We start from the raw sequence: 23736 nt of genomic DNA on the forward strand, positions 1-23736 counted from the left end.
AACTACCAGGAACAAGGAAAATACTTTAGCAAAATATTCCATGGAATGCTGTTCCTTAAACAAGTTAATTTTTAGTGTCATTGACCACGTCCCACAAGATTTCAATAGTGATAGATATAAAGAATTAGAATACAGAGAGTTAAGATGACAAATTTTGTTTTATGCTTCTAGTACATTGGGACTTAAAAGTCATGTGAATTACAAGGTAGTTTTAATCAAGTATCAGCACAGAAAAAAGTGTAAATAGTATTTTCAGTGCATTAGAAGTATATTATATGCTTTTAAGGATTTACTTTAGAACATCGAAAGCCCATAACATTGAAGTTCAAAACATTGAGACCAAAATCTTGAAAATTCAAATCACTGGAAACTCAAAACATTGAATCCCATTACATTGAAAAAACATAGGAAAGCAACATGTACTATACTCCAGCACAACTGCATACAGAAACAAATAAAAAACAAACCATATTGCACTTCTTCAAATATAAGCAGGGAGGCAGTCCCCCCTGCCGCCCACACCCCCTGCTACTTAAATATAGCAACTCTGAGATCGTACTACACTACACTAAGATGTGTTATGGTGTAGTATAGCAAGTATGAAGGGAGCATGACTGACGTTACCTATGAAACCCCGGTAGGTATCGTAGAGATACATAGTAATGTGTAATGTTTTAACACTGAAGTAGTGTTTCTAAGACAAGGTTGAGGATAGTTTTTTTACAATTTAAACAGGCAGTCATGAAGCGCAGAATAGTATGTTTGCCATTTTGTTCTGTGTAGTGCAATCTCGGAGTTGATATATTTAAATAGCAGGGGGTTTGTGGGGGGGGGGGCTCAGTCCCCAACATGAGGGTTGCAGGGGGCCTTGCCCACCTGCTTATATTTCGAGAAATGTAATATGGTTTGTTTTTTATTTGTTTCTGTATGTAGTTGTGCTGACATATATTAAATGTTGTTTTCCTATGGGTTTTTTTTCAATACTATGGGATTTAATATTTTGAGTTTTCAGTGTTTTGAATTTTCAATACTTTGGTCTCAGTGTTTTGAATTTCAGTGTTATGGGCTTTCGATGTTCTAAAGTGAATCCATTTTTAAACACTGTTGGTAGTTTACTGTTAATTGTGTCATGTGATAGAAACTAATATTCTGAAAGGTATTTAAAGATTTGTATTCAATGTAAGTTTATGTTTTGATGAAGGCACAAGTTGCCAAAAGTGTTAAATACTAAACATTTTAATATATTTTATTTCTTGGTGGGGTTTTTTTGTGTTTGTTCATTTTCATCTTTACAACCATTTTGAGATACTCCAATTTTTTTTTGCTTGCTTCTAACGGGTGGCAAGAAATTTTAAATGTGTCTGCTTAAAAGTGAATATAGCTAGGCATGTTATAGTGCCTGTGATTTCTTGCCTACTATTGTTCCTATGTTACTATGAGTCATGAATTTTCTAAAAATAGTGAGTAAATAATGATGAGACAAAACTTAATATGCCTTGTGCCATCATCATTGTTTCAGTTCTGAGGACCTTGTTACCGCTGCTCATTAGCCATGCATCATTTCTTATCAGCATAGCTGTTCAACACAAACCACTGATACAGGCTTCATTTGATAAATGGAGTGAAATCTGCAAGCATATGCTACACTGCATATAAAATACTCTTGGTTAAATGCATATTTCTTTACAGTCATTTGTTCTGTATGAATAAAATGTATGTGATACCGTCAAGCAAACACAAAAATGAAACACTGTAATAGGTAAGATCCTTTTATTAAAAACAATAAATATACATTGACTTTATTTACAGATACATAATGGGACATACATAGCTAAAGTGTTAAATAAGTAACTTACAACCTCAACAAATATTCCACTCAGAAAATCTATATCACTTAAAATATTATTATTAATTTAAAAAATATAAAACACATATTTATATAGCAATTATTGTTTAGAAACATGCCATGTGTCAATGGTCCTTATTTGTTGCCTGCTGTGCTGCATATTAGAACCAATAAGTATATTTTTCTAGTACTAAGCTAAAACATATAATGTAAGCAAAATATAGAGAATTATGATCTGGCCTCCATTTATAACCAACTTATTAAGTGTTTGAAACATGGATGTCAAAAAAATCACCTTGAGGTCATGTGTGCAGTGCTTGTCAGTGAATCCCCATTATAATAAGCAGTGCATCTCAAATGGAGAAGTAAACCTCATGGAATTCTCTTGTCCAAACAAGCAGTTCAGGTACAGAGTATGCATTATTTAGGCAAGGACAGAGCAAGTGTTGATGAAATATAACTTACTCTAATTACCTCTTTAACAGGAGTTTTCTGATAAAAATATACATGTATATATTTGAAAGTAACCAGACATGTTTTTTTTTTTTGGCACCGCTGATAAAAGTTAAGATCCCTTTGATAGACTGGATGCAGATGAAACCTATAGAGATTATTTTCTTCACAGACCAAGAGCTATAAGCTGAAAAATGCACAGTTTAAGAGCCACACTGTGGTGCTGTGTGTGTATTAACATATAAATGAATTCATGATGGCTAAAGATTGAACCTGCATTTTCTGCCTTTGGATTACACCAATAGTAATGTTCTTTATATTCACTGAATTAGAGCAGCCAAACCTACCCTCTGCTCATCTCAATATGCAACTCAGAGGAGTACTCTCTGAACGCAGCAGTGTGGCTTGCAAACATACTGTCTAAAACATATCTAAACCATTTCAGAAAACATCAAATCAAATAAAGAACATTGGTCTTTTGTATCCCACTACCTCAGTGATGGATATGAGTTCCTTTATTGTTTAGTGAAAGCAATATCTCTTTCTACCTTTTTTGTGCTAGCTTTAGCCTTTATGAAATAATAAAAGAAACATAGCTTCTGCTCCAGAATTGGATGTTTTCCTCAAATATTTTTATAGTGTTTGTTTGCTTATTTTTATCACTTTTGGTGCTACACTGAAATATCATGCAGGAAAAACATCTTCATGTTGTGGACATACAAGATAAGTTTTAATGATATTTTAAACTACAGTTTAATGAAAATGCTTTAAAATGACTAATTCACAGCAAAAGCAGCAGGTCTGGGGAAATATATATATATATATATATATATATATATATATATATATATAATTATATATATATATATATATATATATATATATATATATATATACACATACACACACACACAAAAAAAGTTATGCAGTACAGAAGCCATTCATTTTTACAACAGATCACCACCCCTTCCCTTGACCTGGACTGTACCAATATAATTAAGCACCTTGACACCATTACATCTTAGGAAAAAAGGAAGGCTATTTTCTTTATAGCAGTCTTGGAGTGCTAGAAAGTTTTATTGCAAAATATTTTTTCAGGCCCTTTGCAGCTTGTTTTGTTCAGAAGGAAAAATATTTTGACAAACATTGTTTTGACCAACTGTATATAAAGTCTGTTGTGGATACCTGGTGCTTTCTTCCAGCTATGAACACCAAAGAAAAGCTGCTTCAGTATATAATGCAGTGTATGCTACCTTTGTTATTTCATATTTGAAACAGTTGCCTAAGATGACCAAAAACTAGGAAACAAGCATTCTTGAAGACATCAAGTAATAGCCAATCAAAATCAGAGTATATGTACATAACACAACTATTTTAGTATCATTCATCTTAACACTAACTAGTGAAAAACGGTGATAAACAGTTTTCACTCATCTGTATATTGATGCAAGCATAACCTACAAATAATGCCTTTATTTGTTAGATTTTTTTTTATGTCCAGTTCACTTTTAGAATGAGTGCTTGATATGGAATGTTACTACTTGATGACGTCAAATGCACTGAATTGGTTTCAGCAGAAATCATCAGCAATTTATCCATTCCTGGTATGAATGAAGCAGAGTAAATTATTATTTTTTTTATAACGGATGATGATAATGTCATAGGTTCTGTGATGGAATATGTGGCCAAACATGCTGAAAGCAAAGGTTAATAGCTGGCTGAAACAACTTCTTCTTCATTTTGGAATACTGTAGTTGTTTTCCATTTAGAAACAGTAAATAAGTAGGTTTGTACTTCTTTCACTTAAGTGTCAGTCTGTAATTATCAAAATGTAGAATTTAAAGTGAGTCACTTAGAATGTTCCGGACTGTGGTATCTCCTGCATGGTCTCTCTCTGACTGTACCTGCTGTCTTATATTAAACATGCAGGTTAAAAGAAGAACCAATACAGCTAAGTCATCCACAGTTCCCAGGATCCCACACAGTGGCTCAGGAATGATGTTTAATGGAGAAGTAAGGCATATAATTGCTCCAAAAGAGCAAACTGCAATTCGGAAAAAAAAGATCCATACTATTCCAGCCATAGTGAAGAGTCCTCTTAGTGCAAGATTGATGTAAAAGGGCATATCATAGAAGTAATCAACAACCTGAAAGCAAATAAAGAACAATATTATTATTTCCTAAAACTAAACTCAGTGCAGGTTTAATAGTTTACTACTTTAGAGATTATTTTTCTTGAGTAAAATGCTTTATTTTATCCTAATTATTATATCAGTAACTCTGTTTACAGTATTATTGCTCATAGTAACCCAACAGGTCCATCAAATTACATTCCCTCAAGTCCTTTCCAGCACATTGATACAACAAAGTGCACAAGAATTTCTGAAGATGGGCAGTTCATTTAGTGTTCTAATTAGCAACTGTCTGACGTATGGCTATAATCGTTAGTGGCCTTGTCTATAATCTAACATTTTAAATGTTTTGAACATTATCACTGGTGCGTTATAGGAATCGGTTTGTCAGAAATTAATTTAAACCACCCTGTCTGTAGAAGGCTATGTGTCTGAAGGCCCTAAATGGAAATATTAATGTAAGTGAAGTTTTCAATTCAGGTTTAATGACATTTAAAACAGCCACCAAAAGTGGATGTAAAGTGACTAGTAAAACAGAAGAATAAATGTGTTCTTAGAGTAGACTATGTGATCAGTAAACCTCCGCAAAGTAATATGTTAAAAGAACCTAATTCAGCATGTTTAACTGCGTTGCACTGAAGTGTTGGATTGCATGCAAAACAATAAAGGTTGGGCATAATTAAACATTGAAACAGAGACATGGTCCTAAAAATGACTTGCTAATGTCACAGGATAGAGACAGAATATAAGGTACTTGCAAACATGGACAAGCCACCTGTTGTGATGGCAAACCTCTTCACTAAAGTTAGGCTGAACCATTGTCATTAGAAACAAAGACAGCACCAATAGAACTGACGGACATAAAATGGCCTAATTAACATTTTTGTTAAAGTGTTTTGTTTCCCAACATAAAATAAATCATTCATTTCATTAATTTTGAAATTACTCAATTAATCGAATTCTAGGTTGTGATTGAGCCAGCACTTCTGCTTGCTGTCAAAGGGCAAAGTGCAAAGAAACTAGTCCTAGACAGGGAGCTCTATGATTACAGAACACACGCACACACACACACACACACACACACACACACACACACACACACACACACACACACACACACACACACACACACACACACACACAACATAAATAACAAATGTTTAGACAGAAGACCATAACACCTGGCAAAAACTCAGAAACATTGAGAGGGCACACAAAGGAATCCACTATACTGTGTCACCTAAACCCCCCCCCCCCCACCGCAACCCACAAAAAGTAAATAAAGCTTTTTATTTGGGTCTGTAAGCAATTTCTTCAAAATGTTGGATGTAAGGATCTTTGATGGAAATTGGAAAGGGAAGATATGAAGCAATCAGTGAAGTAACTCTTTTTTTGGTTGCTTTATAGGTCATTTCATATCACTATTGTAACTGGAGAAAAGTACAAACAAAATCATAACAGTTCTATGGAAGTTTTTCCAGACATTTGCAGAACAGTTCATATTATTCACATCTTTCTTGACCTTTTGGCATTAGATAAGTAGAAAATATATTATATGGTTAAAAAAGTTAAATAAAACTGGGTTTACTGTAAATAATCATGTCTTGTTTAATCAACACATGTTTATTTGGCATCTAAACTCATGTGAGGTCAGCACTAAAAATAATGACATTCCCATGGCTGCAGAACAAAAAAGCAACTTGTCCTGCTGCTCCTCAACACCCCCAATATGGAGGCAAGTCTCTTCACCCTGCAGGATATACACTCACACACACACACATACATATGTATAATTCACTTGGTCAAATGCTTATTTGGTTGACAAACAGAAATGCAGTAATATTTGTTTGACTGGCGGTTTGCACAAAAATCAGACTGTGCCATTGCTGGTTTAGTTGACAAAGGTAAGTGGCTTTTTGGTACAGCTGGGAGGTTTGTGTGTGTGTGTGTGTGTGTGTGTGTGTGTGTGTGTGTGTGTGTGTGTGTGTGTGTGTGTGTGTGTGTGATGGGGGTATATGTCTGTTAGAGTTAACATTAGAGTCAGATTAGAGTTAGTGTTTGTGGGTCAGGGTTAGAATAAAGGTCAGGTGAGGGAGGTAAGGGGATAGATTTAGTGTTTTAAGTGTGTGTGTGTGTGTGTGTGTGTGTGTGTGTGTGTGTGTGTGTGTGTGTGTGTGTGTGTGTGTGTGTGCGTGTGTGTGTGTGCATGCATGCATGCATGCACATTCACATATGAGTGGAGAGTGTCCAAGCTGTCTTGTATAATGACAGTGCTACAGATTTTTTTTTAAGGTAAGGCACACGGGTAGGGTTTGTCCCTAGTACATCAAGATGCAACATGCTTGCAAGACAGAACTAAATGTAAATGCACTGAAAAGTTCAAAGATAAATGACAGTTACTGTTAAAGGAAAACAATACTACTTTGCATGCATAGTCCTTGCAGTCATTAGTGTTCTCCACTGATATAATTAATACTAAGGTCATACATGCAGACATCTGGTAGGTGATTAAAAGAAATTGTCAGGCTGCATACTACACACTTTATTTAATATACACATTTCGAAAAAAAAATATTTTTGTCTTCCTAGCTTCCTCACATTACCCCCGTATTTTCAATTAGTCATGATCTGTAGATGTGAGATGACAGTTTAGCGGAGAAATTAAAGCTGAGTGAGCTACTAATTTGATTGCCTTCTAGTCATTGGCATACCTCTCAACCTCTTAACCTCTTAACACAAGAAATCTGGGCAAAGCCAGAAATAAGGGGGGGGGGGGAGGCAAAGGCCCAAAAATAGGGACAGGTTTTAAATATTGCTCATATAAACGTAGAAATTTGCTAGAATAACAGATTTTGCATGGTTATCTTACTGGTGGACGAAGCTTGAGCTCTCAGGCTTCTACTGCCCAAGCTTCAACTTGCCAAGAATTGGAGTTCCTCCATAGGAAATCACTGTCAGTGAGTTGTGCTGGAAGTTATTCCCTTTTGGGAGTAATTTCCTCCTTTTTCGAGTGCGTACAACCTCAGAGTTGATATATATAAGTTTGGAGGGGTGTACGGAGCTTTCTCCCCTGATCAGTGGGGGTGTAGGGAGCTTTCTCCCCTGATCAGTGGGCTGCAGGGAATGATTTAAAAGAAGTGTTTTTCAGCAAGACATTTTTGATGAGTGCAATGGGATTCCAGTCGTCTACATTCACTTTTGTCCACTCATTGTGGAAGATTTTGTGGGTGCTGAGATGGGGCAGTGGTTAGCATTGCCGCCTCACAGCAAGAGATTCTCCAGTTCAATTCTCAGCTGGAGTGCCTTCTATACGGAGTCTGCATGTCCGCCCTGTGGCTTTGTGTGTTTCCTCCAGGTGTTGTGGTTTCCTTCTACATCCCAAAGGCATGCTGCAGGTGGATTGAACACTCTAAATTGGCCCTATGTGTGAGTGTGTGCATGTGTGTGCCTTCTTTGGAAGATTGGGTGCCAGGCTGGCAACTCGACACTGTAAAACTCCACTGTGGACCATTGTTCTGCTGTGGTGACCCCTAACAGAAAAAGCTGAAAGGAGAACATGATAGTAGAAACTTTTTTATTAGTACACATTTTCTGAGGGGTATGAAATCTGAAACTGAAATGTCTGTTATTATTTAGTGACTTCAGTCTTCAATGATTTTTCAAAAGCACATATTTTATGAGGAACAGACTAAAAATATGATGCAGAAATCTGAACATTCTGTGAAAATCTGGACAGTTGACTCCTTCAGTCTCCATTTCCTAGAATATAAGCAAGTCACTTACATAGACTGCGCTCCAGAAATGCTGCTGCAGTGAGGCAGTAGCATCTAGTGGGTTTACCTGGGTAGCAAATAAATAAAACATAAAAACAAAATAAAAATGCACTCACAAAAATGGTTGTGTCTTTCACTTTGTCTCATACTTTTGCTACATTCAGTGCATTTATTTCTTTCAACATGGTCTACCGTGCTCAGAAGTTTAAATATTCTGAGTATGCAAATAATGAGCTTAGACTTCACTTGTTCTACAAGTCTTAAAAGTGAAGTCTTGCTGAAGACTTTTAATAACAAAAAAAAAAATACTTTTGGTAACGTATTTAAATTGTATTGCTTCTCGTATCATTTTTTTTTTAACTTCATGGAATTTGCATATAAGCATATTAAAATTACTTAACAAAACAGCTAATGTGCTTTTTGAAACATGCATTACCTGTAAAATATAATTATTTGATTTTAGTAAAGGGCAATAAAAACATCTACTGGCTAGTAGACCATGAATGAACCTGATATTGGCATGTTTCTTCATTAACTGTTTAGGAGGTATCTTCACGGATGTGTATTTTCTCGTATGTCACATATAGTTGGCAAATGCCATGTGAATAGATGTAATTTAATATAGCATCTATGCTTTGAAAAATGGAGATTCATGGGGGCATGGCCAGGAAGCTGAGGAGATAGAAGATTGATTTCTTCAGCTCTGCTGTTCTTGACATATTTCTGACAGGAAATTTTATTTCTAAGTTATTGTTTTTTGTTTGTTTGTTTTTTTATAAAAAAGTTAATAATTTTAATTATACTATTCGATAATATATTAAAATTATTTAACTATTCCTCTATTTTCCAATCAAACAACTACTTGAAAGATCTATTCACATACAAGCAAAATGAGTCACAACAAAAGTAACTCTCATGACACTGCATCAGAGAAGGAGATTCAAATGGTCTTAACCAACATACAAGAATCATCTTTAAAAATGGTTAAAATGGACAGCAAGATAGAAAACTTCATGGACAGATGCACAAAACAGATGGAATTGTTCCAAGAGCCTCTTAATCAGCAGAAACTTCAAATATATGAAATGGTGGAAGCCTTAAATGATATAGAAAAATGACTGTCAGAAGATGAAAATAACACAACATTTTTGTTAAAGCAAAATACACTTCTGCTGGATAAATTGGATGATATGGAGAAAATATCCCAAAGAAATAATATCCATATTTTTTGACTCGCAGAGGAAATTGAAAGAAACATCATGATAAACTTCTTAACTTCCTGGCTCCCTGACATACTTGATTTGAATGAAGCAATATCATATATGGAACTGAGAGAGCACATAGATCTCTTACAGTGACTCCTGATAAAAACTCTATGCCGAGATCTGTTATTGTAAGATTTTTTTCATTACTTGATAAAGAATTGATTCCCAAAACAGCATTGTCAAAATCTCCCATCAAACTAGTTGGGAAAATAATAAGGTTTGATAATGATTATTCCCCTACAGTAATCTCAAAAAGAAAAAAACTTCTTACCTATCATCAAGGAACTCAAGAAAAAGCAGATTAAAGATCACTTGCTTTTCCCTCCTAGACTAAAAATATTTTTCCAATGAAACAAGAATGTTTGAGGACATAGACTCTGCACTTTCTTTCCTAAAAGTAAAAAAAATGAAATAAAATAAAAAAATAATAGGGCAACCTGAAGAAGTGGATTGGAGTAACAGTTCCTTGAAAAGACTGTCTGAAAGAAATTTCTGGAAAACACAGGAAAAGAAGAATAAATTAAAGAAGTTGCTATTTAACTAATTAAATTATTATTATGAGTATGCAAGTTGCATTCTTATTAAGTTTAAATAGTATTTTTTTATTTTATTACAGCAACATAAACATTCCTCCCTTAAGAAGAGAATCTATGATTCTACAACTTTGAGGTAACTTTACAATCATTATATTATTTAATCATTTTACTCTATATAATTTTATTTATATGCTATAATATTAAAGTTTCATATAAAATATATTGGGGTTAGTGTGCTAACATTTATGGCATGCTGAAATCTGATCTATTAAATTTATTTATTTATTTATTTATTTATTTCTAGTTTGATAACCGGGGAAGTCCACTGGGCCCGAAAGCCCGTTTTCAGTGGTATAATTTATTTATTTATTTATTTTTCTTTCTCTTTCTTTTTTGCTAACAGATAGTGGCCCACACCAAATTGCTAGGAGTAATAATAGATGAAGACCTCAAATTCGATCTACATATTCAAAATAACATATCCAAGACCCATAAGAAGCTAGGACTGCTTTATAGACATAGCAAGTTCCTCTCCCATCCTTCCAAACTTACTTTAGCACAAACATTTCTAATGCCTTCTATAATCTACGGTGCCCCACTGTTCACCAATCTGCAGCCTTCCCTGCAATCTAAATTAGAAATGTGCTACAACAAGATCTCTAAATTCGCTACAAACTCTTGCCAGTCTACTCACCATTGTATCACCCTAAAAAAGCTACAATGGCCAGAATTTCCACTACTTATTATTCTTTCAAGTTACAATTACTCACAAACTTATTTATAAACCTCAACTCTGCCCTGCACTAAATTCACTACTGCCCCCATACAATCCCTCTAGACCACTACAATCTGAACAACAGTTTCTCCAAGTCTTTAAACCCAGATTACCAGCAGGACAACTATTATACTCCTGGGCCATGGCTAAAAATTGGAATTCCTTGCCCACAGCCATCTGCCTTCAACATAATTTAAACAACTATAAAACTGCTCTTCAAAAACACTTCCTGTCCAACTGGATATGTAACTGCTCTATTTCCTCCTCTGACATTACCTTAATTTCATCCACTGAATTCAGTCTAGTCCCTATCCCCTAACTATATGTTTATTATAGTTTTCAATATTACACCCTACCTTCCACTTTTCTTCATTCCCAAGCTATCTCTTTTTCCAAACCCTCTTTCCTCCCTAAGAAAACCCTCCCCCTTATCCTCACTGTTTTCTCTAACTTGCATCCCACCTCTTCATTTTTATTTAGTAGTACAATTCAACTCCAACTTTTAGCCAGTTCGTACTTTTAGTCTATGTATTTCTTTGCTTTGTCCAAGGCCTTGTTTATGCTGCTCAGATCAATTCTCCATTGTATTGTAAATTGTGTTGTAAATACTGTACCTATACTCTTGTATTTTGATTCTTATGGATCTGTTTTATTAGTTTTTGTATAATTTTTAAGCAAATTATTTTATGTAAATCTTTTAAAATGTTGACTTGTCCACTTTTTTATGTATAACCTGGAGCTTTTCTCCCGGGCCACCACTGAAAATGGACTGCCTGGCCCAGTAGACTTTCCTGGTAATCAAATGCCAATAAAATAAATAATAATAAAATAATTAATTTGTATGGTCTGGCTACATGGAGAGGAGGGGCATCATATCTAGTAATACTGCTCTTCATCTAGTAGCCCAATATGACCTTTTATAAAATGACACTCTGCACACTAGGTGATAAAATGTCAGTTTGGCTAGATTATATGGCCCCAGCTTGTGTTTCATTTTTGACAGCATAGAAATGTAGCATTTAAGATTGTAAAGCTCTGCATCTGTGATAAGGAAGTCAGAGAAACTTTCATGTTAGTAGCAGCTGTTTTGAAATGCTGGAGGAGCATAGGATCTCAAGATAGTCTCTTTGGTTATGACTTGTCTGTTAATACTTATAAATGTTGTGAAAGAGGTGCCCTGATTACACTGTTTTGTAGCTAAGATGTTTTTTTGTCAGATGATGATATGGTTTTGTTTGATGGGTCCTCTTGCAGACAGTGCTGGATGTTTCCTGCGAATTTGATAGGTGTGTAGGTCATTTTATGGTGCCGGTGCTTCCAGGGGAGCTTCATGGTTATTGTAGTGGTGTTCTGGACTGGTTTTGGAGGTTGGTCTTTATGCCAGTGTGATCGGGTCTTCCTGGAATGAAATAGGATTGTTTTGTGTGCTTGGTAATGCCTGAGTGGTGGAGATGAATTTCATTGGTGGTGCTTTTTCTGTGCGGAGAGAGATTGTGAGAGCATTACGAGGTTTGTAGCTGGAGACTGGGTTTTCTGTGAGAGTTTGTTATGGTAGTACATCGGTTATTCTTCAGCTGCCTCTGTAGCTTTGAAAATGAAGCTTCATGACATGAGATGGCATTGAGTTTGTATGAAGCTTTCTGAACTAGTTCATGTCATTTTTTATTATTTCTCTTCCCGCCTTCATAAAGAAAATTCAGATTCTTTGTGCTGTGCTTGCATACTGTCAGTTACGAGCAGAGGATATGTGGCCATAAAGCAGAAAACACGATGGGCTTTTAATAAATATTTAGTAGTGACTTCATAAATATAACAGCAATGGATAAACAACTCTTTTGATGCTGTAACATCTGTTGGAGAGGTTAGGGGGGATATTATTACAAATGTAAATGACATTCTAATTACTATAGGCTAATTGATTTGCATGGCAAATATAAGGCATTATATACACTGTAATGAATGTAACCTATGCCATTAATGTTCTCAAATAGCTATATAAGTACTGTGTGCATTGCTGGAACAGGTATCACACATGCATCTGGTATAACTCATTGATGAATGTTTCACAGCATCTGACAGTAATGATATTTTATTCACAGATTTTTGCTTTATAATCCAATTTAACAGCAAGTAATATCTTCAAGCCAGCTAACAAATTATGCATTTAATCTTTATTTGTACTGATTTTAAGTTATTTGTAAGAGTGCTGAATTTTATATATATATATATATATATATATATATATATATATATATATATACATGCATATTGGAGATCACCTCCCTTCATCAGACTGATGAAGCGGAGGTGATCTCCGCGAAAGCGCTAATATCTACTCTGTGAATAAACCTGTTTTTTACGAATTTGGAGTCTACCAGGATTGTTTGTAGTCAACTAGGACTATCTTTGCATGAAGATCTATTTTATCCCTCTACCTGTTTTGCCTTCCAGTGAGGGATTGTGTTGTTAACATCACTTTGTTCTTGGTTTTCGTTGTTTATATATATATATATATATATATATATATATATATATATATATATATATATATAAAGCAACACTCACACACAACTTGGGAATATTGTCCTGCACAATATTTCACAACAAATATTTACATCTTTTAATTAATAAATGGATGTTCTCCTCTGATTTTTAATTTGTTACAATATACATATAAACAAACTGTATTTTCCTTTGAAAATACTATATAGCTGGATGTATTCTAAAAGGCTTAAGCATAATTCTTTATTTTACATGGTACAGATATATATTTTGAATCATTGTAGGGAAGTATTACTACACAAACAATTGATTGCTTCTTAGAATATGATCATAATGTTTACTATCCTCATTCTCTTATAATTGGTTTCTATTAGTATATTAACCATATTAGCTGATAACATTCTTTAAGGCCCTCTTTACTCTAACCATTAGTTGGAAACTTTGAACATTATTAATAATATTTTTTCCTTACTACTTCTGAGATATGCTAGATAGATGAAAGGTAAAACTATTTAATAATATTGTAGGACATGATTTAGTTAAGTTGCTAGAGAGAAACATATTAATCTTATTTGTGTCTTGATAGGCCCTTTCAATATTGATAGAATGGATTAATTAGTTTATGACATGAACAACTTCTTGGAATCATATTATTGTACTTTCATATTAAATTAGTATAAACATCTTTGTTATGTAATTTTGATCAGATTAACTTACATACGTTTTATATATGATCTATTAAAAAAATTTAGTTTTATTTGCTCAATATCTTCTTAAAACTTTCTAAATCCAAAATATTTATTCACTTATTACATTTTTCTGTAGTTTATCATTAAACATAATTCTTAACAAATATGACATTTTATATGTGTGTGTGTGTGTGTGTGTGTGTGTGTGTGTGTGTGTCTATATATATATATATATATATATATATACACACACACACACATATATATATATATATATATATATATATATATATACATATATATATATATATATATATATATATATATATATATATAGACACACACTGTAGCGCTATTTAACAGACATTGGTCATAACTTGTTCAATTCTTATGGATCTAAATTAATATGAGAGTTAATTCAATATATTTATAATATTCTTAAAACATTTCTCTTGATTTTATCTTAGTGTAAAGACATAGATATGGAATGGTGAAGATGAACTAATCCTGCTTCTTTTTCTGGATAGGATGGCTTGGATAGAATTGCTATCTAAGTCTGGAATTATATACTCCATGTGGGGTAGAATAGTTAGAAATTCATAATGTTGTATAATTTTTTAGATGCTTTTTCTTCTTTTGGTGTCTACAAACAAATGCCAATTACATATTACTATTATTTCAAAATCCACTATACTATTCATAAATTGCATACATCTTTCTAGTGGTTTACACATGGTCATTTATTATAGGTTACATACATTCTTATATAAAATAAAAACTAGCTTATATTAGTTGATGAGTTTAAAGTGTTTATCAATCAATATTAATGGTTTGAATAACAGTTGCAAAAGGAGTAGTTTCTATAAATATTTAAAACTGTTCTCACCTCAGATTATATTCATCCAAGAAACATATCTATTAACAAAAGGTATAGATAGACTTAATAATAAGCAATATACAGTAATAGCTAGTTCCCAATTTAATCTAAAAAGATGAGTAGCTATTCTGTGAAATAATTCTTTACCCATACCACATATTTTAAGTCCCTATAATGATGATAAAGGTATGTTTTGTTTAGCTACTATATTTATCAATAGGAAAATATATTCTTCAGTAAATTTATATTGGATTCCTGCTCTAGATGTCTGAACGGCTGCAATTCAGCTAGATCAGTTTCTTCAATATTCAAAGGGCAGCCTTATTATGGCCAGAGACTTTAATTGTATACTACATGAAAAAGATAGTAGCTGTGGTGGTGCAGCAGTAGCATTGTTGCCTCACAGCAAGAGGTTCTCCGGTTTGATTCTTGGCTGGACCGCCTTCTGTGTGGAGTCTGCATGTCCTCCCTGTGGTCGAGTGGCATTCGAAAAATATGCGTAGAATGGGTGTGCCTTTGTTGAAGGTTGGGCATCGAGCTGGCACCTTGGCACCCATAAAAAATTCTACTGCCAATCATTAACGGATCGGAATTCCGCTGTGACGACCCCTAATCGGGAAAAGCCGAAAGAAGACGAAGAAGACCAAGGGGAAACGTAAAATATCCACTAAAGCATTAATAAATTTTATCTATATAAATATTAAAGATACTAATGCATTTTTAGTTAAATACTCTCTTTGTTTTACTCATTTCTCAAATAGACTTGGCACACAATCACAAATTAATAGAGTTTTCATTTCAAATGATTTAGTTACTTATTTAGACAAAGTTAAAATAATTTCATGCCCAATTTCAGATCGTAATTGCATAACATTTGACTTTTTTTTTAATTATCTCAATAACATTCATATTAAAATAATTCCAGTATGTATTACAAATTTGAAAGATTTTAGTGAATTTTTCAGCAAAGAGATACAAATTTATTTAGAATTTAATAATACAAAGGATATCAGAAGCTTATATGTGGGATGCTCTCAAATCCTATTTATATGGAAAAATTATAAATTGGTATTCACTAAAAAGGAAACAATGGGCTAAGGATTTAAAAGATTTACAAGAAAAAATTGATAAGTTAAAACTAGAACATCAAGTTAATAATAGTATCCCATTAAAAAAAATGATTTACAAAATAAATGTCTAGAAATTCTAAATCATAAAATTAAAATAAACATGGAAAAGACTAATTAACAAATAAATCAATAAACCCAAACTCTTTATGAAAAATTGCTTCTAGAACTAAAATGATAAATCAAATCACATTAAAGAATTATACATTGAGAATAAAAAGAAAAAAGTCACTGCAATAGAAGATATACTTAAAGAGTTCAGAACACATTTTATTAAATTTAATCAAATTAATCCAGTAATGGATTCACAAGAAGCAATAAAAGTATTTATTAGCAATATACCAAAAATAACAGACCAATAATTGATAAACCTAAATCAGTGCTTGAACTTACAAATCAAATAAATAAATTCAAATCTAATAAAGCACCAGGTAATGATGGGATAATATCAAAACTTCATAAGTTAATGCCCAAAAATGCACTAAATTGTTTACTTCATACCTTTCAACTAGCTAAAGACTTACCGATAGTCCCTCCTTCATGGAAATATACACTTATTTCCCCAATTTTAAAATCTGATAAGGACCCAGCTGAATGTACATCTTACATACCTATTTCATTATTAAATGCTGATTATAATTTTTTTATGTCTATTATAGCAAATAGAATTCAACAATTTCTTCCATACCTAATTAATAATGACCAAACTGGATTTATAAAAAGTAGGAATACATTAGTAAGCTTTGATATTAATAGTGCATTTGACACAGTTAACTGATACTACATTTTGTTAGTATTGCAAGAATGTAACTTTTAAGTAGATTTTCAACAAGTTATAAAAAATGTATGTGATAAATCATTTGCTTATATAAAAATAGGTTCATGTGTCTCACAATCAATTTCCATCACTAAGGATATAAAACAAGGTTGTCCTCTGTCTCTGCTACTATTCACTTGAGTTATGAAACCCTTGGTAAACTACATAACAGCAAATTCAGAAATTAAGGAAGTACAATTTGGACATAATTTTAACTCAAAATGCTTTTATTTGCAGATGATATTTTATTGATATTAACAGATAAAAATTCTCTTAATTCCCTTTTTAAAGCTATAAAAAATTCCAATCTAAATCAGGACTTACATTTAATGAAAATAAAACAAAAATTGTATGTATAAAGTCTAATATTACTAATATGCCAAAAGAGTATTTTAAATATCTAGTTAATGATGGTAAAATAAAATATTTAGAAATAATATTAACTAAAAACATTAAAGATATAATTATAATGATAATTTAGATAAAATGAAAACTCTTATTAATAAATGGAACAAATTCTTATTTACAATAGAAGAAACTTTTCATTATAAAAATGATAATATTACAAAAAATACTATATATAATACAATCTTTAGCCCTTCCCATTCCTAAACAACATACAAGAGCTTTCAGTACCATAATACTTAAATTTCTTTGGCATCTAAACAGACCTAAGTTAGCACTTAAACATCACCAAAGAAGTTGGACCAATGGAGGAATAAGTTTACCAGATATAGAATTATATTCTACTTCAGCCATTATAAAAACAATTATTTTTTGGACAAATACAATTATTCTGCCAAGTGGAAAGACATACAAGAAAATATCCTTATAAAAATAATCAACTAATCCATAACCACTATAATAAAATAACCAATAATAGTTTTATTTGGTTATTGAAAAATTATATATTGGGATATAAAAATGTATTAATAAATTCAACTTATATCACTATGATAATCTCCAACTTCAGAAATCTTGCCTATAGAAAGCCTGAATATAAAGCCTGGATATTCTTAACATTTCCTATAGCATATATGCAAAATAATATTTTCTCTTTAATATACTTACAATGAACAGTTTTTAAAGAAAAACAGTTAATATTTTGGTTTCAGTTAATGGACAAATGAAAAAATACATTTGCTAGATTTTATAGTAAGTAAATTTAATTTAAATAGTGAATTGTGGTTGGATGTACAAATTATAGGTATGCTATAGAAAAAAGAATAACTTTGATGCAGGCATCAATAAAAAAGGAGACTTTAAAATTTATAGAAGTTTTGATCGTATTGATCCATCAAAATTTTCCAGAGAAAGGATGTTTAACCAAGATTTATAAAGTGATTAAAATTAAGTCAGATCTTTGTAAAGATAATTATTGGGATTACTTTATAACTATTAACAGTTATTACCCAAGTGAAAGTGAGAAAAACATGATGCTTACATCCTCTGCACAAACCGCAATGTCATTAAGGTAAAAATTATTTTCATGGAAACTGTATGCATAAAGTTTTTATTACACCTCATAAAATAGAATTAATGTCTAAAAAGAAAGTTGATTGTTGGAGACGTGATTTAAATGTTACAGCTGATTGGCAGCATATGATTTGGGAATGTAGTATAATTAGACCATTCTAGAATGATGTAATTTTTTTTGCAGGCTTTATTTAATGATAATTTCATGTTAAACAAATCACTAATCTTGTTTAACACCCCAGTTCCTGCATGTGTTAAGAAAATTCACTACTCTCTTCTTTGGACCCTTTTAACAATTGCAGGGAAAGTGATAACAAAAACTGGAAAAGCACTTCTACTGCAACAATGAAAGAATTTTCTAACATTGCAACTGAAACCTGTCAATTAGAGATTTTATCAAATAAAGAAAGAACTATTTGAATACCCTCTTCTTTAAATTTGTGGATGAAACTCAAGAAATTGCTGGGCATTAAATCAGTCATGATATGTAAATTTATTAAGTACTTGATTTGTTGTCTTACTTATATAAGTAGACAACTTGTAAATAGCTGATTGTGTGTGTTCGTGTGTGTGTGTTTATCAACAATAACTTTTATGGATGAATACAATTTCTGTATATACACTGTTATATCTTTTATTTATTTATAATTCTTAATAAAAATTATTGAAAAAAGAAAAATGGAGATTCATAAATATCTTTGTATAAATAATTCAGGTGATATGAGTCACTGACTGAAAATATTAAAAATGGTTTGCTTCTCATATTTATATCCCTATTTTCCATCATGCAAAAGAACAAAAATCCAAAAACAATCTTTAGAACTTTAGCATAAATCTTGAATAATAGATATTTAAATATCAGGCATAAAACTATGAAATTAGTATTATTCAGCTTAACTTCTGATATGATTTGTTATAATAAAAATGTAATAATAGTGTCCTTGAGCTGACTCATTGTGCTGTGCTACTGCTTCTCTGTTGCTTTTATTGCTGTTATATTAAACAACAAGTATAACCAATTCAGGTAATTTTGTTTTACTAACAAGACTGAAGCAGACATCAGTGATTAAAGAAAGCAGAGCTTGTTGAACACCCAGGTTGGAGTCCATGACATCTGTTTCTCCAAATTAAGTATATCAAATCCAGGAGCTAAATGTGTGTAGGTTTTTTGGGAGGGGAAGGACCGAAACTAACAGTTATTTTATGTAGTTCCCCTTTACAAATTTTCTATCTGTTCCTTTAACAGACAGTTGTAGTCAGTCAGTGGTGTTGCTTCAAGGATCATGCTTTTCATCAATTACTCTAATGCTAGCAAATCTAACAGTAGGACTTATAGCTCCTTTGTGGCATTTACTTCTCTGAAATCAAGGCTAGTGTCAGTGGTCTCTGGATGACTAAATTTGCACATGATTGCAAATTAGGAACTGCCATTGAATCCCTCATTGACACAAATGTTCTCCAGGAAGGGCTGACACAAACAACTGGTATCAGAGCCATGGACTAAAACTAAATGCCAAGAAATGCATAATAGTATCCTTCGGGAAGTCATCCACTCCTGGTAACTATCATATTGACAACACACTCCTAAGAGTTGACCCAGTAGTCAGGGACTTGAGGACACACATAGACAGTAATCCAGCCTTTAACCATCATGTGCCTGCAGTAGTAAGTTAGAAATTAAGTTATGACATCTAGGTCCCAGGAAGTCATTATTCCACTGCATTTGGCATTCATCAGATGGAATATTGAGTATAATGCCCCCCTTAGGAATGTACCTAACCAGGCATATCCAACAACTGGAATATCCACAGAGGTTCCTCACTAAAAGAATACAGGACATAAGTAGCATCTCCTATGCAGACCGCCTCAAGGCACTATCCCTGTATTCTGTCTCTTACAGGCTATTGAGGAGAGATCCCTGCCTGGCATATAAGGTATTGTCAGACCCCACTCTGATAGACCTGCATCTCTGCAAAACAAACAGCACCAGAATTACCCATTCTAAAGACTTAAACCTTGCCTGTGATATAAATAGGATTTGCCGCAGAGACAGTTATGTATCCCAGAGACTACCCCATCTATGGGGCAGGCTCCCCATCCATGTGAAGCAGACTTCTTCTCTAATCCAATTCAAGTGCAACTTGGACAATTGGATGAGAAACCAGAAATTCATCCCTGGTTTGGCACTTATGTCTCTGATGCAAACAGGTGACCTGTAAATGGTTCATTTCCCAGGCCCATGCTTACACTTATCAAGGGTATCAGAACTCGTCAGAGATTTGGGATACATGGCTAGGCTTAAAAAGGTCCTTGTGATCATTAGCCTAGTAAACACCTATGAACCTATTATGTTTTGGGGTTTTTTTTTTACACAGGATAGGCATATGTTAAAATACAATACAAACGTGTTAAGGTACTTATTCACATTTATTTTAAAGGAGAAAGATCACAAAACAAATTTTATATTTTATAAGCTTACCTGCAATATAGAACTGCAGACATACATTTTAATTTGTCCCCAAATCACACAGATCTGTGTTTTTATGCAGCAACCAAACATGTTGATGTGGGACACTGGATTTTACCTCCTTCTTGGCATGCTATGCATTTAAAGCAGGAGGTAAAACTTTATCATTGTATAATTAAGCAATAACTGATGAGCGGGTGTGGGTATATTGAGGATTTACCCAAGGTTGGTGTGGTTTGATCACAGGGCCAAACCCCAAGTGATTAAACAAAGCCAACCGTGGGTAAATCCTCATATACCCGCACCCACGAGTCAGTTATTGCTCTTATACAATGACATTATTTAAGAAAGAAACTACCTATTTTTCTTAAATAACGTCCTTGTATAATGACAGCATGGTGTTCTTCCTCATTGTTTCTGCATTCTTCCGCATTTGTTGATGTACTGCACATGTGTATAGGACTTACATTCCCATACTTGCACAGTACATCAGTGTTGTGGAAAACAAGCACTGGAGAAAGGAAGATCTCCATTTTTTTTTAATTATAAAATCTGGACAGTTTAGAGTTATGAGACAGACAGGGCAGAAACGCTAGGAAAATCAAGTATGTTTCTTTAGTTTTGCAGAATGCACCTGATTTTTCTTGTATTTGCTTTGCCTTCCATACATACCTCTCAACCACTTAGCTCAAGAAATGTGGACAATGCCATAAATAAAGGGTGGACAAAGGCTCCAAAAAATGGGGATCAATTGTAAATGTTGCTCTTATAAACTTAGGAAGCTACAAGAATAATAAGATTTGTGGTATTATGCATTGTCTGAAGGATGTGAAGGTTGAAACTGAAATGGGTGTCATTATTTACTGACTTAATTTGCTCAGTGATTTGTCAGAAAACCACAACTTTTATGAGGAACAAACCAAAAATGTAAGGCAGAAATCTGGAGATGTATTGAGACGTATGCCTCTGTACCATGTACTAATAAGTCTGGCCGCTCAGTGGGACTTCAGCAACTGGACTTTTTTCTGTTGGTATATGCTCGATTTACAATGAGTACGATGGTTGAGCTGACCAATCAGCATGCATGTTTTTGAATACTAATGAGCTATCATTGTATAATATAGCAATAACCCATGGCTGAGTGTGGATAAATCCAACATTACCTACATCCAGCCATGGGTCATTGCTATTATACAATGACATTATTTAAGAAAAAAGTTACTTACTTTTCTTAAATAATGTCTTTGTATAATGGTGCCGTGGTGCTTTTCTGCTTTTTTTCCCATATCGTGGGGCTTTCTTAATTTACTGCTCATATATATGGGACTTAATGTTTCTCCAATTACACAGTACATCAGTGGTTTGGAAAGGAAGCAACAGAGAAAGGAAGATCTTGGTTGCAGTTTTTTTTTTTAATAAAAAAAATTTGAAATACAGAACTGTTCAGAGGTATGAGACAGACAGGGCAGAGAAAATACAAGGATAATCAAGTATGTTTGTTTTGCACAATGTATCTGATTTTCCTTATATTTTCTCTGCTGTGTCTTTCTCATACCTGTTTGGATTTCAAAGTTTATTTAATTTTTTTTTTAAATTAAGAAAATTGAAAAGTTCCATAACATACATTAATAAAAGAAAGTCCAAGCGACTTGACTTTTTAATTTTATTATATGCTCAAGTTTACAACAGACACACTGGTTGGGCTGACCAATCAGCGTGCTCGTTTTTGAATGTTATCAGCCAGTCATTGTATAATAAAGAATTCATGCCTGCTGCTTCTTTTGTTCTTTATTTTTCATCTTCAGAATATGAAATGATACATTGGAATGTTGACCAAAGAATGCTTGCTTTCAGATTTCTGTTTTGATCCTCCAGAAGAATGCATTTCACTGACATAAAACATCATGTTACCCCTAAGGTCAATTATTTTATATTATTTTATTTAAGTTTGATGACCAGGGAAGTCCACTGGGCCAAGAAGAGCCCGTTTTCAGTGGAGGCCCAGTGAGAAAAGCTCCACAATAATTCCAAGTTACATTTAACATGTTACAAAAGGACATAGTTCATACAGCTAATTAAACATTTACAGATAAGTTCCATGATATTTGCGATTGGCTTATCACAATGTTACAAAAATGAAAAGACATAATTCAATACAGAAATTTCAACATTTACATAAAGTGAATATTTTTGTTATAAACTCAATTGTAGGTTTAACATTTCAAAATATATAGCTACTAGCCATTAGTAGGTTAGGAAAATATTATGCATGGAGAGGGTAATAGTATATTTGAGATTGGAGAGTTTAGTACAATAGATATTAGAGAGAAAATTAGTTTTTGGTAGGGGAGGGATGTTTTGGGTGGGATGAAGTAATAGTAGAGGTAGTTGGATAAGTCAGTGCAAGGTGGAATGAGGGGGGGAAAGGTTTAAGTTGGAGCATGGCAAGGGCATTCCCATTTGGAAAAAAGATGAGAAAATAGCTGAGATTTGAAATTTGTATGGTTAGGTAGGTTGCGTAGGTGTGTGGGGAGAGAGTTCCACTGTTTAGCTAAGGTGTGGGACAGCAGTAGATGGCCAGGAGGTTGTGCAGGTTTGTGGACCTGAAGGAGATTTTGGGTTTTGGATCTGAGTAAGCGGTTGGGACTGTAAGGTTTTAAGGAAGTAGTGAGAGCTGGGCAGTTGACAGGTTTAAAGATGAGCTTGTGGGCAATGGTGAGTTATAGGTAACTGAGGTAGTTGGGTAGTTCAAGCCAGTTGAGGGTGAGGAGGGAGTGGCAGTGGTGGGATGAATTTTTTGAATTGGTTGCAGATTTGGAGATCGTGTGGTAGTAGGATTCAAGTTTGGACCGAAGGCCAAGATGTAGAGTGGTGAAAAGAGGGGCACCATACATAAAGGAGGGGAGTAGAAAGGTGGATGCAAGAGTTTGACAGGTAGAAGAGCTTAGGAAGCGGTGGTGCCTGTAGAGGAGATCTAACTTTTGGTGGGTTTTCTTGATTA

General features: G+C 33.5%; 1 protein-coding gene across 1 annotated transcript in view; it reads right to left on the bottom strand.

The window, feature by feature from the left end:
- Positions 1–3972: 3972 nt before the first annotated feature.
- The window catches only part of LOC122813286 (E3 ubiquitin-protein ligase RNF170-like), a 228162-nt gene continuing 208398 nt past the window's right edge, over positions 3973–23736 (bottom strand). Inside the window, exon 6 of the mRNA XM_044085533.1 lies at positions 3973–4446. Coding sequence (XP_043941468.1) covers positions 4138–4446 — 309 coding nt within the window. The 3' untranslated portion in view covers positions 3973–4137. The remainder of the gene's footprint in view (positions 4447–23736) is intronic.

The sequence above is a fragment of the Protopterus annectens genome, chromosome 10.part0 (genome assembly GCF_019279795.1).
Source record: "Protopterus annectens isolate FY-2018-M chromosome 10.part0, PAN1.0, whole genome shotgun sequence".
Classification (NCBI taxonomy): domain Eukaryota; kingdom Metazoa; phylum Chordata; order Ceratodontiformes; family Protopteridae; genus Protopterus; species Protopterus annectens.